The sequence below is a fragment of the Leptinotarsa decemlineata genome, unplaced genomic scaffold, assembly GCF_025532065.1.
Source record: "Leptinotarsa decemlineata unplaced genomic scaffold, Ldec_3_MD MMD2_tig00000505_RagTag_RagTag, whole genome shotgun sequence".
In the NCBI taxonomy this organism is placed as follows: Eukaryota; Metazoa; Arthropoda; class Insecta; order Coleoptera; family Chrysomelidae; genus Leptinotarsa; species Leptinotarsa decemlineata.
In genome coordinates, this window is record NW_027412549.1 from 11,722,000 (window position 1) to 11,739,820 (window position 17,821).

At 37.8% G+C, this 17,821-nt stretch overlaps 1 protein-coding gene across 3 annotated transcripts in view; it reads right to left on the bottom strand.

The window, feature by feature from the left end:
• Positions 1 to 17,821, bottom strand: part of LOC111508686 (cytochrome P450 6k1) — a 114,041-nt gene that overhangs the window by 2,026 nt on the left and 94,194 nt on the right. For all 3 annotated transcript variants that reach the window (XM_074173942.1, XM_074173944.1, XM_074173941.1), the window contains one exon: positions 5,810 to 6,058. In XM_074173942.1, coding sequence (XP_074030043.1) covers positions 5,810 to 6,058 — 249 coding nt within the window. The remainder of the gene's footprint in view (positions 1 to 5,809; positions 6,059 to 17,821) is intronic.

The following is a 17,821-nucleotide window of genomic DNA, read 5'->3' on the forward strand; positions in this document are numbered from 1 at the left end:
AGCTCTAGCACTATGTCCATTCTGGTAGTATAAACTTACTATTTCAATCCGTTATCGAAGCGTATGAAAGTATAAACCATTGCTTCTCAAGAATTCGCAAAAACAGATACACCAATTGTAACTTTACCTGATAGGTAATCGTTATTGTAGAATGAGACAAATACAAAATGAAGAGAATATCGAATTCAAACTTAACTAGGCAAAATAAGTATACTTCACAAAAACACCTATGAAACCTAGGTAACAGATTGTACAGACATTCATTCAGGGTCGCTCGTTTCCAACTCAAATAATTTTTAGCTTCCAAACTATGAGTTTCAGACCATAATGTATTCTACTTTGTCATCATGGAACATCTGATAATGCAAAACGCTTTGGGGGTGCGATAGGGAAAGTTAGATCAAATGTGAATATGTCAAAATATGTCCCCCTGTACAGTATTGTTGAGGTGTTTTTTAATTTTTCCTGAAAATCATTGTTCCAAAAGTTATTCAATGTGGCTCGTTTTCAACTCAAGTAATTTGTATCTCCCGAACCATAAGCTTCAGACTACTGTTGAAATCTGCTCATCAAGGAGAGTATCTGATAATGCGAAACAATGTAGGGTGAACCATGAAAAAAAATTGGTGACATGTTCTGAGGGTGAGATAGGGGAAGTAACATCAAAGGTGAATATATCAGAATGTTTATACTATGGTTGACGTGTTTTTTTATTTTTCCTGAAAATCATTGTATCAAAAGTTATTCAGAGTGGTTCGTTTTGAATGGAATGCACTGTATATTCAGTCGTGTGGTCTAAAGCACAGTCGCTTCTTTTAACAAAAATTGTAATATTGACATATGTCACAAAAAAGATTTGAAGCTTTATAACTTCTATTTATTATATGCGAGCACATATTATATTAAAATACTGAAAATGAAGGAAAATTAGTTGCAATATATATATATATATATATATATATATATATATATATATATATATATATATATATATATATATATATATATTGATTGATGCAACTAATTTTCCTTTATTTTGAGTGTTTTAATATTAAATTCTACGAAAAGGATTTGAAGCTTTATATCTTCTATTAATTATCTGCGAGCGCTTTCGACAGTTGGTAGTACTGTCATCTTCTGGCCAGAAGATGACAGTACTACCAACTGTCGAAAGCGCTCATTTCATTTGTAGTTCTGATTTATCTGGTAGAAAGTTTACCACAATTTATCCTTCTTCGGACGCAAAATTAACATTGAAATCTCCTGCTATAAATAATGGCAACGTATGATAATTTTCTCACAACTCTTCAGTGCCTTCTCGATCGTAAATCTGTGCTCGGACCTCACACTCTCTCTCTCTCTCTCTTGCCCCTACAGTAATATACGAAACGTAAGTCTCTCTTTCTATGTTCATTAACTTATACGTCCCTCCTAACTTCCGTTCGCCTTGCCCGATCACACTTTTCGTAACGCTCTCTCACGCATTTACCAGCTTACTGCCGAAGTCAAGCGCGCGTATAAAAGTTATACTTCAAAAAAAAGTATAAGAATACTGTTCAATAAATTTAGCTGAAACTTTGAGTAACTACATTTATAGTTTTTAAAACGATTTTCTCATAAATTAGAGATTAGCAAATATACATTAATTATGCGAAACCTGAGGAAATCCAAAAACTGAAGCCGCAGATAATCAGACTATCTCAAGTCTGAAACTCTTGAACTGTATTATTTCCAGAACTACTCTCGTTATTGTCTTATCTATATCTTACATGAAACATCCAACATGCTACCCGTTATACTTTGTACACTGGAACGTGAGCTACGCATTACAAATAAAATTTTGGACTGGTGACTGTCAGGTACCCCCCGTGTGTGTATGATAGATTGAAAACTGTAATGGCGTTGAAAAAATTATTCATTTTCATTATCTTGCCCATCCAGATATCACGAAAATATTATTAACACATACACTCAAGAAAAAAAAAATTTCTTCCGGCCACATATTCCAGAAAATCAGAGGAAATGTTGAGTCACAAAAAAATTCGAGATATTAGAAATGAAATAATTAGCCTGTTGAAGTAACTCAAAGCCTCCTTCTATGAAAAAAATCAATGATTATAATAATAGTTTAAAACACTTATTGGAGCGTAACCAAAAACTGAATTAAAAAATCATTAGCTAACAACAATACTGCTACTAATTCACTTGAGGTGGCGAATGTGTTCATATAGATTAATATGCATAATTGGGAGAAAAAATGGCATAAAAAATAAGGAATATTGTAAACAAAGCTCATATTGTTGACCTTATTACTGCAGAAATATTGCAAATGTGCTTCGACAGTATGTGTGAGTAAATCGTATATCGACATACTTGAAGACTGGCTGTATATCAAATTATCTGAAAGAACAATTCGTTCAACTTACCTACAGTGTAGGTAATGGACTGACACCTATCAGAAAACAACTACTCCCCTGGTTAATATCACGAAGGCGTTGAATTATATCCAACAGGTGTCAGTGCAGGATTCTTCTTATTCCTGCATATGCTGTTGACGATACAACTACCAGAATCTATTTTCAATTATTGAACACACTTGCAGACCGGTTCGACTTCATGTCGATGATAGACACTACCTTGCACTGACGAGTGGTCGAACAGCCCGAAGATTTCAATAAATAAAAATCGATTTCAGCAGTTGTATCGCCAACATCATACGCAGGAATAACTTCAGTGACTGACACCTGTCGGATATAATCCAACTCCCTTCGTGGTATTAGCCAGGGGAGTAGTTGTTTTCTGACAGTTCATTACCCTACAGTGTAGGTGAGCTGAAACTGGCCTATGCGAATTGTTGTTTCAGATAATTTGATATGTATGCCAAGCAAAACTTATAGAAAATAATTATAAAAAATAGAATCAACATGTTCATGGATAAATTTCATTTCTTTTCTCCTTCACAGTTCGACTTTGGAATTGCCAGATTCGCGTGAGATGCATCATAATTTGTAATGTCAAAAATATACAGGGTGCTCGTTAAACATGCGGCAAAAAAGTAAGGGACTATTCCTTGGACTAGTCTAAGGATATTTTGTCCTTTGACGATATTTGATAGAGCGCTTTGTTTCGAAGATACGGGGCGAAAACAAATTCTGACAATAACAATTTTGGTAATTTTTAAATTATCAACTTAGCCACAATAAAAGTATAGCGTACTACACTGGACCTACCAAGTAATGAAAACTCTAACAATTCCGTTGGTACCTATCAACAACATTCCGATTACTACAAACGGCTGCAGACACTCAATTTTCTGGGTGTAACGCAATCAGACACGATCCTGGTGTTTTTGAAAGAGTTCGCGTGTCAATGAGGAGAAGATTGGATTCTTGCATCCGAGCGGGGGTAGTCATTTTCAACACTTCTTGTAGATTAAGAAACATTGCATGTAATTTTTGGTAATAAATTATTATTCTCGCCCTATCAAAAATCATCGAAGGACAAAATATCTTTAGAATAGTCCGAGGAATAATCTCTTGAATTTTTGCCGCATTTTTAATAAACACCCTGTATAATTTTCTCGATAAAGGGAAAACATCGTTTTGTAACTCAGTGGATCTGTCTAAAGCTTTCGCCACGAGAGAATTTGTTTGACTTCTTCAATTGATGTCCTATTTATTTTATAGAAATTCATATTGAGTAGTTATGCTTGGGCCTAGTCTGTTCAACATATACATAATCTCAATAATTTGTTCTCGGTTGAAACAAATGGTAAAATAGTCACTTTAATAGTTGACACAGCTGTTTTCAATTGACTTGATATTTCATATGAACTCATAGACACAGCAAAGGACTATTGAAAGTTGGTTTGACTCTCGATTTTCAACCATAAATTTTTAAAAACAAACTACTATAATTTCAACATAGTAAGCACTAAATTCTCAGAAATTGCTGTGACGTTTTTGCTTCAATCTTGTGTCTTGCAGTGGCGTACAGAAATTATACTAAACAGATGAGAAAAAAGTAATTTGAAGTGTATTTAGAGATCGAATAATTGATAGTTTTTTAAAATGGGATGCTCTCATGAATAAATTGAATCAGAAAATCAAAAGTCAATTTTTAATATTTACGCTTTATAAACAAATAATTATTATCAACTATTCAAAGAGAGTATATCAGACGCGGGTAAAATCTCAATTGGAATACGGAATTATAGCTTGAAGAAATACGTATAATCATCTGGCTTCTTTAAAAACATAAAGAAAGGATTCTGAAAATGATCTGTGGAAAAACCATTCCTTCGCCACTGACGAATTTTTTTGGAAAAACAAGAGCGAACAAGATTCCTGACCAACATCCACATCAAATAAGAAATGAATATCATTTCACTCATAACATTAAAACATACATTTCAAAGGCCGAAATTCTTCTATAAATTACCTGTTGAACCAGAAACAATCAAATCTTGTAATTTTTACGAACATTTTATCTGACCTTGATATTTTATCATTTTCGAAATTTTAAAGGGGGAGACTCTTCATAGTACATCAGAAAAGCGTTTTTCTACTCCCTCCATTTTAAACTAATCATTATGCGTTTGACAGCAGGTAGGTAATGGCTCATTTAGAATACACCTGTAGGTATTCTAAATTAATGACGACCACTTCCATAAGAAATTTAAAAAGTTATGAGATATGTAACATGTACTCTGATAAATATGATCTCATGAATACATTCAATTGTCCAAAAGCCAAAATCAGTGAATTTATTGTTCAACAGTTTGTGGGTTGGTAATGAATCTAGTTATATCTGTGAATCAACAATAATTTGTTCTAATTATGACCTGTCGATCAGTATCTCGTAAAAAATTCAAAATGAGTGATTACGAACAAGAAATTTGTGGTAGATATTACCGAGCAAGCAAATATTGCGATGAAAAATTTGCTGCCAACAAAATCAAGAGAAAAATACGAACATAATTTCGAAAATTTTATGAGTTGAAGAGAGAAGGAAAACATAACTCCGTTTTCCGAAAAAAAACTTTGAAACCATCGTCATTATGGGCTATTTACTACCTACTGAGAAGTACCCTGAATATCAATAAAATTGTAGACATCATCACATATTCCAAATAACGTGCTTCTCTAAAACGCAAATCTGATGGTTATAAACCGAAGAAATCGTCGACGCTCACCAATGAACAAATAAATCCATTCATTAAGGAAGGTCCAGATGGCAAATATTTGTTTTCGAAGGTAACACAACTCCCCTTTTTTCTTCTATTCAATTTTTATGAAGTTTTCACGACAATTTTCAAAATACGAAGACACAACATAAAGGTTAAAACTGAATTATTCAACCTCACCAGCCAACAGCCAATCATATTGCCAGACGCCTCTAAAGCAAAGCCTACTTTCGTTAATTCTGTGAACTATAACAGCCAAGCGATTTGAAAATATTTTACAGATCAATACCTGTTCGCACTTGTATCACAATCATACATCACATCACAGACATCACAGAGTAGCTCGGCGGTAATGCGTGTCAGTTCTAACTGACTAACTGACTAACTGAATGAGTTTATTATCCAAAGCCATAATTTCGAACAAATATATTGTACCATTCCTTTCTACGGTCAGTTGTAGAAAAAGTATAGTACGCACCTCGAGGATGAGCTCAATTACGTCCATTCACGAATTATCGCACTCGACTGACGCCTCGTGCTCACAATTTTTCGCTCGTGGGCTTCTTATCCTACTTGGTACGTAATATACTATTGTTTTCAATCAGGTAAAATGTCTACGTATACCTAAACATTTTCTAGGTCCTTCTCCAAAAGGCATGTAAAATAAACCATTTTGGTTATACATTTTTTCAGAAAATCTATCTGGATTATACTTTCGAGGTTCTTCAAAATACTTTTCATCCAAATGCAATCCTGCTAGTGGAATGTAGACCCTCATCCCTTTCTCAATCACTAAATCCGTCCCTGGTAGTTTGTAATCAGCGATACAAGATCTATCCAAAAAGGCTAAAACAGGATACTTCCGAAGAGTTTCTGTAACATAAAATCAATGGAGATGTGCTATTTATTACTTTTTTTATCATATATTAACAAAATGAAAATTCAGGTGCCTCAAAGCCTATGAAATAAACAAATACAATTCATAAAATATTTTCATACATCATCAAAGTAAAGGAAAAAATATTTTCAAACCTTACCAGTGAGTAGATTTCACAAAAAGTGAAAGTAGGCAATCAATTCAAAAGTCAAATAAAAATACGTGCTAAATAAATATATCTGGTATTACAAAGTGACTTTTCAAATCGTATGTATTTTTTAAATAAAATGTTTCACAAAAGTTTGAGATTATAATGACCAATATTGAAAAAACAACTTATTTCTCTGAAAGGAGTTTTAGTTGTTCAATATATTCAAGGAAAACAAAATCCCAGCTGGTGGGCCGTGTTCAAAGAAACTTGCAGTACCAAACATTTCAAAATATTAATCTCTTCCAACTACCTACACCGTAGGTTCTGGTGAATGTCTGCCGGAAACAACTACCGCCCATGCTAATACCACGCTGGATATTGAATTATAGCCGACAGACATTCATGCAGGTCGGTAGCCGGTCGGTTCACCGTTGGTGCTTTGTTCAATCACTCAATTGACCGCCGTGTTGGTCGGGGGTTCAAGCCGCAGTCTGAACAATCGATTTTCACTTGCTGTCGTCCAACCCGTGTTAGAAATCACACGTTAAAAGGTAAGACCTCGTTAGTCCTTAGCTAGAAGTTTCGACTTCTGAGGATTGTCGTTCGTAGGGGTGCTGTTTAACGGAGAAACATATTTTAAACATTTTTTTTAACCTCACAGAGGTTAGTCTCGCAGATGTTTCTTGTTCATCCAGCAGCAGGACGATGCTGAAATTATTCGAGTAGATCACCTACAGACCGGTGTCGAGGTATTACCTTTCATCAGTGCAGGAAAGATTCGATCCAAACAGTAAAATGGTTCTCGATACAGTCTACATTGTTAGAGTATTGGTACATAAAATGTTTCTTTCCCGCTTGAGGCTTTGTTCACGAGACGGAGCTGGTACTAGTTAATGAATATTCTCTAAGACGAGGGTTTCATACATGCAGGTGAGCAGCGTTGAAGTTGATCTAGTCCCAGGGACTTAACTGTTTGGGTTGTATCCTGCACTGATGGGAGGCAATACCTCGAAACCGGTCTGTAGATGATCTACTTGAATAATTTCAGCATGGTTCTGCTGCTTAATGAACTAGAATTATTTGCGAGACTAACCTCTGTGAGGTATTTTTTCAGTTTTTCAAAGATGACTCTAGCAAAACATCAAGTGTGCTACATTTTTGGAAAGATAATTTCAGGCTCTATTCAAATATGCAGGAATATACAGAGTGTCTCATTGAAAAAATAGCTTTCCATCAATAAATATTGATATCTCATTTGAAAAAGTTAGTTTTTTACACCATTGAATTCTACGTAAAAAAGTGCTTCGGAAATATTTCCATATAAATGACATTTTTCGACAATAAAAAAGTTACAGAAACTTTCCGAAAATGCACATTTTCGAAAAAAATGCTGTAACTCGGAAACGATGATAGAAATCGATATGCGGTTTCAGTGTGTCATAAAATTTGTTCCCCATACTCAGCCATTTTTATCTATCTTTCCATCTATCCTGCAAGTGCCCGTCGATGGATATCTCTCGAATACTTTTAGCATCAACGCTGGTGTTCCGCAATCCTCTTTCCATTGTATATCAACGACTTTTTGGAGAAAACCAAGAATGCAATATATTGCTTTGATTATGACATCACACTTGTCTCGTCATTCCATTTGGATTCTAGGACATCGGCTGCGGATGCACATCTTCACCGGCAGCCGGAGATTGCATATCTTAATGAGAATCCAGATGCAATTCAATGTCACGAAAACCCAGTCATCGGTTTTCTCCAAAAATATAAATGTATCCGAAGCGGATATAATAATGTCAGGACATGAGTAACGCCATTGCTATCAATATCCTATCCCGAAGGTCTTACATCAGGCATCTTCCCTCTATCTAGCGCCACCACTGTCAAGGGAACCCCTATTCCTCCGAACTCACCCCCTCCTCGTACCATCGGCGCAAGGCGCCGGCCATACGGAGAGACGAATCAGCGGAGTACAGGACCCTTTTTTGCTTTTATTTCCCAAAATTTTACAAATAATTCCTTACTCAATAGTACATCAATTAAAACCTAAAACAATTCTGGCTCCTTCAAAAATAATCATACATATTAACAAAAATACAACAAAAAATTAAACTTTTATTTGACCCAACCCATGTATTCCAGTTGTACATGATAATTATTGCACATCCTTGGATGTATTTACAATCAAGCAGTACCGCTTCCGGTCATGATTGATTGGAGAGTCCATCACTTCTCCTCATAGTTAGCTTGTTTGTGTGCAGCTCTACATCTATCCTTCTCTTTCTTCCTTCACAACATTATCCGCCCAGTCATTCACTCCCAATACTCACTGGGGTAGGGAACCTCCGGACCCAAGTTAAATCTTGCCAGGTATCCCGGCAGATATCCGAATGCTCTGCAGAACATGTAGAACATCCAACCAGTCGTGCCTCTCTCCCAATCCCTTTGCCATTCTCTCCTAATATTCTCTTTTATTATTTTGCTCTTATCCGTTTAGCTATGTGCCTTTCTTACCTCCCATGTAATATCGGTTTTACTCATGCACTTTGTGGCTTCCTCATGAGCCTTCGTGTTTCCTATATTGTAACGATCCTGCCCCCTCTTCCACGTGATCAGGGTACGTACTCTCCTATTATTATTTTCCTCAATCATCCGCTGAATCATCGCTACCTTTTTACTTCCCACTCTTCCTGCTTTCACACATTCCACAGCCATATCAGCGTCACTGATTACTTTCAGGCTCTCATCCATGCTCCACATGCTGATCGCTCGCAAGATCGCAATCAACTCTGGCTCGTTCACGCTGCTCTGTACGGTGACTCATTCTCTGTGTTCCATTCATCCTCTCGTCTTTCATATGCCCAGCCTATCCCCATTCTTTCTTCCTCAGTCCTCGCTCCGGCATCTACATATACTTCAATCACTTCTTCGTCCTCCCTCTCCTCCAGCAACTCCCCTTGCGACCAGAGAAATATGCTATCTACTCCTTTTACCCTATCCTTAGATTTCCTAGTCCCGTTCTTTCTCCATTTTCGATATCTGGCCCATTCTTCTATCTGCAATGGTGCCATTTCTGTGATGACACTGAGTGCAGCCGTTGGCGTCGTCCTGTAAGCCCACACGAGACTAACAGGAAGGCCTTTGTGCTACACTCAGCTGTCTCCTCACCCTGCTATTATACACTCTATTCTCCCACACCTGTATTCCATACAAAGCCGCAGGTTTGGCTACCCTATCATATATCACCCTCACAATCCTCTCTTTAGGCCAATGTTTCTCCCAGTCCCGGTCCCGGTCTCCCGGTGGTGGTCTATGAACAATAATCCTGAGTCCACCACAGTTCCGAGGTACCTAACACTCGTTCTCCTTTCCATACTTCTCCCATTCATTTCTAGGACCGGGGGTCTTTCATCCTTCCTAGTTGGTATGTACATATACTCCGTCTTCCTTTCGTTGTAGCTCAACCACATGCCCTCCTCCCATGCCGTACATTCATTCCATACCAACTTCCATCTCTCCTCTATGCTTTCGACGGAGTTACCTTCGATGATGACAAGCTGATCATCCACGTAGGCCTGCACTTGCACTCCAGTTACCCCAATGCCTTGTCTAACTTTCATACTGTTGATTCGCTCGAACCATGCTTCCATCACTATCAACCATAGTGTCGTTCCCAGACTTGAGCCTTGTGGACAGCCTCTGTTCACCGTTTCAGAAAATGAGCCATAGGTGACTGTTCTCTCTCTTATGAAGCTCATGCATGTCCTCCCCACATTTTCCGGCATTCACATTCGTCTCGGACTCACCTCAATTGCTGGTGCCCACGCGGTATTAAAGGCGTATGACAGGTTCAACGCCACAACCAGACTATATCTCCTTCCTCTCTTAATGTCTCTTATCCTATTCCTATTCACCATTCTCTCCACTGCCATAACAATATCCATCCCCCCTTTAAAACCAAATTGGTTTGGTGAGAATTTCAACTTTCTTTCGCACCAGATTTGCATCATACCGCCAAGAAACCTGTCTAACATCCTTCCTATGCCCGTCAACAAACTGATTAGCCAGGGATTACCGTCCTTCTTTGGTATCCAGACAACCTTCTTGCGCTTCCATGCCCCGGGGAATAACCCTCAGTAGATGAACAAGGCGTATTCTCGACCACTTCAAGGTCGTGCGTCTCTGGTAAGTATTTCAGAGAGGAACTTCAGTGAGTGGAAGAGAGAAACGTGTGACGTCATCGACGCAGGATGGAAAGAGTATCGTAGCGATTCAAGCGTGGAACTTGGCCCCCTTGGTACTCCGCCTCATCTATCGGCCCTTCTTGCGACTCTGCCTCACCCCTCGGCCCCCTTGTCACGTTCCAGTCACGTGATTCTAATTAAAAAAAGTTTATAGTTATGAGATTGGAACCCGGATCGTCCGCGTGGTAGACTTTTTCCTTAGCCTCTACACCAACGTAAGATATTGAAAGTAACTGCGAATGATGGGTATTTATAGCGTTTGTTTTGTCGGGTCCGAAATTGAATTTATCATTATACTTGACCGCATTTTTTTTTATTTCCGTAGAATGTTAGGGAAGTTGTTAACATCATTATTATGTTGAAGATAGGAAAATATACTTAGATTTGGGAAAGATATAATATTTCATATAAAGATGTGTATGTGTGTGTAAGAGCGAGAGACGCGTGTGACGTAATCGGAGCAAAGAGAGATGGAGATGGTATCGAGGTTATCGCTGCCAATTCCAGCATGGCAGGTTTGGCGTTGCCGGTTGTGAAATTTATCGTTGTTTATGGGGCAATGTAGCGTTGCCGGTTTGAAAATGAAGGGTTAGGAATATGACTGTGTTCGGGATGTCTCAAAATACATCATTAACAGAAAAAAAACATGGCGTCGAAGTGTACAGGGTGCGTCAAAATATATCATTTAAGGAAAAACATGTCGGTTCAACAGAAGTCTAACGTTCTAACATGTCAGAAGGGCACTAAGTCTCGTATCTTTGTTAACCAAGTTAGCATCATCAGGAGAAAGAGGAAATGACACCCAAAAGTGTTGAGGGGTTACACGTTGTGGAGGAGCGAAGTATTCGATCGTTTTTCGTGCGACCGTTTTGCGTGCGATCGTTTTTCATGCGTTTTCGATCGTTTTTTCGTGCGTTTTCGACCGTTTTGCATACGTTTCCTATTTTTGTTGAGGGTTGAGGCGGTGAGATTAGATGAAAAGATTTAGAATAGAAATTCATTATACATTTTTATTTTGGTAATATATCGCAAAGCCATTTGTATAAAATATCTACGTTTCGGACACTGCAATTGTAGTTGGGTCGGTTGCGAATGTGATGACACCTTCATTGTTGTCGAATGTGGGAACCATCCATGTTGTGTTGTCATAGCCCTCCAAATTCACAAACGCGTGTAGGTATATTCAACTCGTGAAATTTTTCAGTTAGAAAGTCATGTTTTTGATGTCCCCGCACATTAATGACATCGACACCTTGTAGATTTTCCATGAGGATGGTATCCAATTGACTATATTCCACAAAGCCAGAGGAATACCTCAATCCGTGAATGTTTCGCTCCAAGTAACAATCGGTACGGCGATCTTTTTTACTCAAACAGGAAAATGGTGTTTTTGGCAGCAGTAAAAAGTTATTACACTGAATTCCAATCCTAATGGCTATTTCTTTAGGATGGAATTTTTGCTCGACGGTGAAGCCTTGAATATATACAACAGCTATTCTCATGTTGACTCTTCGATTGATACTGAAACAAAATCACATGTTCAGTTCCATTTTTTAATAATTTCGCTGAGTGGGATGTGTTCTATGACAGTGTGATGTAATAGGCTCTAGTATTTTGAGGAAATCCCTCGGATGCTTCGATTTCAAGTTCAACGTCAACACTGGAACTTTTGATGCTCTCAAACCTTCTGGAACAATCGATGACAAAGAGAGCTTTGTCCGTAAAGACGATGGAAGTGAGAAGAGGATTATGTTGATTAGTCAATTTGTAGCTGAGACCAAATTGTAGTAGTTTAATTAAGCTTGTGAAAAATTCCCCTTTGCAAAATTTAAATGCATATTTTCCTTGGGGTAATTCTCACCGTTTAGAGTGAGCGTTATATTGGTGATATTCAGAAGATTGAATATTATTGAATCATTGTTGACTTTAGTGTAATCACGATTTTTTTGAAAACATTCAATCACATAGCGAGGTCTTTCGTTCATTGTTCATTTTTTGCACGTTGTGTGAGAGCAGGCAGCATATGAAGTTCCCGTTTTCTGAACGGTATGAGAATAGGAGTGTCTGCTTGGAGAGCTTTCAAAAATTGCAATTTAATTTGATCATGCGGAAAGATTCGTTTAACTTTCACTTCGATATTTTCAATTTCCAATTTAACTTCCGTTTTCGGTGTTAGTGCAGCAGGAGTCTCTTCTATTTTGAAACAGTTGCTATCATCTCCAGCTCGTACTGATCGAATGGTATGTTTACCGTAGGAAACACACTGATAATCGTTGGAGATATTAAAAAAATGCTTGATGGGTATGAGCATGTTGAATGTTAGGTGAGTTGTGTTGATGGCGCCTGTATTGTTGGGAAAAGTCCAAGCGGAGGTGGTCAAGTGTTTGATATCTTCGTCGGTGTACTAACAGTACTAACAATTCCAAGTTCACGAAATGCTTCCAATTCCTTACCATTCTGCTCATAACTAGCAGATTGAAACATGAAAGCGCCAGCATTGTTTACGAATGATAACTAACCGTCCCCATTGGTCTTCTCAACTTTTCCACTAATGAACAGCAGACTATCGTACAAAGCATCGTAGGCATCAAATTGATTGATGTTGATTTCAATAAAATCGTTGTTGCGAAAAGACTTGACATAAGGATAGTAGGTACGCTACTCTACCTTTTGTATGGACTCATCGATTTGCGGTTTTCGGAAAATGTTGAACACTTGATTGGACAACATGATAACCAAGAGATTCCAGAAACAATTTATTTTTCGTTGTCAATAGTTGTCGACTAATGAAGGTCTTGGAGACTGACTTGGGGTATGGAGTTGAATTATTTTTATAGATAGTCTGCACCTTACTTTCGCTTCTATTCCAAACGAATTATTATTTCTTCGTTTCGGAAATAAGTGAGCCTAGAATGTTGTTCGAGTACTCGCAGCGTAATATTGTTTATTTCGTCTCTATGTGCAATAGGTAGGTAAATGGGGTAATTAGGTGTTTCGTCAATTGCGACCATAGGACCATAATACATTGCTTTTTGTAGCGATGACGCAGCTGATGTAGGTGGTGGTACCTCATGTTGGTAATGGATGAAACATGATAAACGAATCTACAAACAAATCGATGTTGGTAGTCCTTTGGTAATCTATGCCAAACATCCAATAATTCCCAAGGTTTAGCATTCCCAATCAAATAGTCGATCGATAAAGTTTTCAATTCAGCATGGGTTAAATCTCTCGCAAAGATTTATCTCCAACCATTTTTGCAGATATTATGGAGCAGAAACTGTAGGCACAGATGTCCGCAATTACTCTGGTCAAAATTTTGATACTGATCATTGTTATATGAAATCGTTATATCCCCTCCAAAATATCTTACTAATTCCATTGGAGGTTTGAGATTACCGAAACTATCAAAATATTGTACAGCATTGCCGTTTTTAATGTAAGCTACCCAATGAGTGCCTGCATTCAATTGAGAATCCAAATTCAATACAGCACATCCTCGCAGCCGAGGACCACGAGTTGGCAACGTATCGCGCATAAAGACTCCACGAAAATGTAGAATTCTCAGTTGATGGACACATTTTTGAATTTCCGAATCATATAATGCACAATGCGGTAGCTTCAGAAGGATTTTTTTTTGCTTTTTCGAGTAAAGACCTCGCCCTTTGCGTTGCTGTTGTTTCTTTAGGAACAGACCAAATCCTCGAGGTGTTTTGCGTAAGTACAAACCGGAACCTAAATGTTCCATAGCTTTATTGTGACTTTGATCTTCTTCAAGTTTCTTTTTTGCATTTTCAGCATCTATTACGGTTTTTGCGATAGCGCCTGCTCCACCTGCCAACGAACCCAAAGCTGAAAGGGTAGCGAATATAGGTATGAGTGGTAGGATTCCTCCGGATTTTGCTTCGAATGGGATTATCCTAGGTATCCGTATGTTTTTACGTCCTCCAGCTTGTCTCGATACCATTTTAGCAGCTCGCAAAGCCGAAGAACTAGATTTCTTAATATTGGTAGGATGTGGCTTCCAATTTTTATTAATTTTTTGAAGCATATCACGTCAAAAGGACAACCCCATACCGAGCTTACGTTTCGCTATCATTGTTGTAGTTACGAGCCAAGCTGCAGCTTTTTCACCAAAACTAGCGACTTTCGATTTAACACGTTCCCAAACTCTATTTTCCAACACTTGATCTGCTTTATGACGGTCTTCTAATGAGTCGCTTTGAGAGTACGCGATATCGTGATCTTTACAATATTCGTCCAAAGGATTCACACCGGTGTCACCGCGTTCCAATCTCTTTTTCAATTTGGTGTCTGGTCCGCAAAACTGATAACCAAGTAGATGTAATTCAAACGGGAGCTTATTTATAAGCGAATTAACGACACCTGCACCGGAGTAAGTCAACATTGAGAATGATTGGCTGATGACTGTGATGTTTTTTTATAACCGTAGCGCACTCATTGTCCAACATCACATCATGAAAGTCGTTCAACAAGACAAGACATTACCTATTGAAAATGTAGACTTTTCGAATGAAGCCAACAATAGTAATGTAGTTGGGAAGCATGGTATATTATTACCCAATTCGTTTCGTGCAATAATTTGTGGGCCGAGTGGTTGTGGAAAGACAAACGCTATCTTAACATTGCTATTCCACCAGAATGGCGCCAAATTTGAAAATATCTACGTATATTCAAAATCATTGTATCAACCTAAATATCCAGTGGTTCAAGAAATTTTCAGTAAAGTCAAAGGGTTGGGATATTATCCGTTCAGGGAAAATGAGGATATTATAAAACCTCACGAAGCGAAATCAAATTCCATATTCATTTTCGATGATGTCGCATGCGATGGTCAACAGAAAATTCGCGAATATTATTTTGTATGTAGGCATAAGAACATTGACGCCGCCTATCTTTGTCAGACATATTCAAAAATCCCCAAACAATTGATACGATACAATTGCAATATGATTGTACTTTTCAAACAGGATGAAATGAATTTGAAACATGTATTCGATGAATTCAAGAGAATGTGTGCCGAATGTTGGCAACATCGATATGGAACCGTTGTAATAATGAAAGATTTCGATAAGAATGGTGGACGTTATATATATATAAGTATACACAGTAAGTGATGTAGTATCATTCACCATCATGAAACCGTTGAGCAAAGAAGTTGATGTTATTCGAAAGAATACAATCAACGAAATTGCACGCATCATTCGAAAAAAATATTTGGCTCTGAAATTGGGTAAATCCGAAGAAGATGAGTCATTGCAGAGATTTTTCAAACCTCTGTCTATTCCATTGAGGAAAATAGCGAATAAAACAGCAACACAGTCAGCTAGTACCCCATTGAAAACTGAGGCAAAAACCGAAGTCAAACAAGAGACAGTGGAAGAGCCTGAAACGACTCCATTCCAATCCTTCGTACATGTTGCTGGTACAGATGAGGATGATGATGATGAAAACATCTTTAGTGGGTATGCAGAAGACGAACAAGACGACGTTGCGTCAGGCATTAATGAACAAGATTTAGAAGAATATATCGATCAATATCCGATAATGTCTCAACCGTACATTGAAAAACATTGGGGAAATGCCAAGGAAATCGACTAAGTATACGGTCCCATATATGATGGGGTATCTTCAAAATGGTTCCTGGGTCAAAAGGAAATCGATTTTGACAAGCGTAGTGGATACATAAAAATGGCTGGGTATCACTGGAAAGGAACACCCGGTATAAATGAACTGTTATATCTCGACATACCTGAAAATTATAATGCGGAGGATTTGAATGTGAACAAAAAGATTTTGGATTTATCGAGCGCTCACAAGAATTCCGTTGGGCATCTAAAAGGCACTCAGAGATACAAGTACAGCAACATAATCAAACCGTTGTTTCCTACAGGAGGAAATCGTCGTAAAACTGGTTCTGGGTTTTTTCAACCTGAAACACCTCTTACTACTATTACTGCGATGACATCATGTCTACCCAAAACGTTACCTCTTGCAATGACATTCAATACGAAACCCATTGAATACATTCATTAGGACGATCCCAACGAGCTATGCGAACGTCTCAAAATATTGCTAGCCTCTCGAGATGCAGGAAATACTTCACTCAACAATGAAATCATTGCCATTTCGAATGAACTCAAAGAGGCAAAAATAATTCTATAAGATACACTACGTTCTCCAATACATTATCATTTTCAAAATGGCAACAGAAAGCGAAAATTGCCAACGCCCTCTGGAGGATTTTTGTTGTATTATACCTCAGATGGTAATATTCATTGTGGTGATGTGAAATTGTGTCATGTGAAGAGCCCCACCACTGATTACGATGTTGCTAATAAGAAGTATGTGGATGGAACCGATAAAGAACTTGCTCCATCTATATATCAGCTAGCTAAGCAACACGAAAAAGAAATAACCCAAGTAAATGAAAAACTAACCAAATTCCAAGGTGACATCCCCAAACACATCACCGAAATAAATTCGAGTATAGCCAAGGTACAATTTACTATCAAGGAAATCAACAAGATACAAAATGAATTTTGAGCATAACCATAATAAAAGAGCGGGGTTCACACATCTTTACCATCAGTCGTCATGACTTCCAAAGACAAGATTCAACTTGTAAACGAACTACATAAACCAATTAGAAAAAATTATCCCCGACGCCGTACAGTTATCAAAGGAATAGATGACTAACGGCAGATGGACTTGGCTGAGATGAGATCGTTCGCTCACCAAAATCGAAATTTCAAACTGATTCTAGTCGTCATAGATTGTTTTTCAAAACTTGTGTGGACTAGACCACTGGAATCAAAAACGGGAGAGAAAATTACCAAAACGTTTGCAGATATTTTGACACATACGAAACGTTGTCCAAACAATTTACAAACCGATCAAGGTAAAGAATTTTACAACAATAAGATTCAAACTTTGATGAAAAAACGTGGAATAAATCACTACAATACGTACAGCATTACTAAGGCTTTTATGGCTGAACGTACCATTAGAACGTTGAAAGAAAGACTTTTCAAATATTTCAGTCTGAATGGCATCTACGTATGGTTGAATGTTTTGCCTGAAATCACAAAATCGTACAATGATACGCGACACTCGAAGACGGGCATACAACCTTCGAAAATCACCAAAACCAACGAAAAACAAATTTCTCAAATCAACATATACCCATCTGAAAATAGCTGGACCGAGAAAATTCAAAGTCGGTGATGTTGGACAAATCAGTAAGGCGGAACACGTTTTCGAAAAAGTCTATACACCCAATTGGACTACGGAATTATTCAAAATTATTAAAATCAACATTACCAACCCCGCCACCT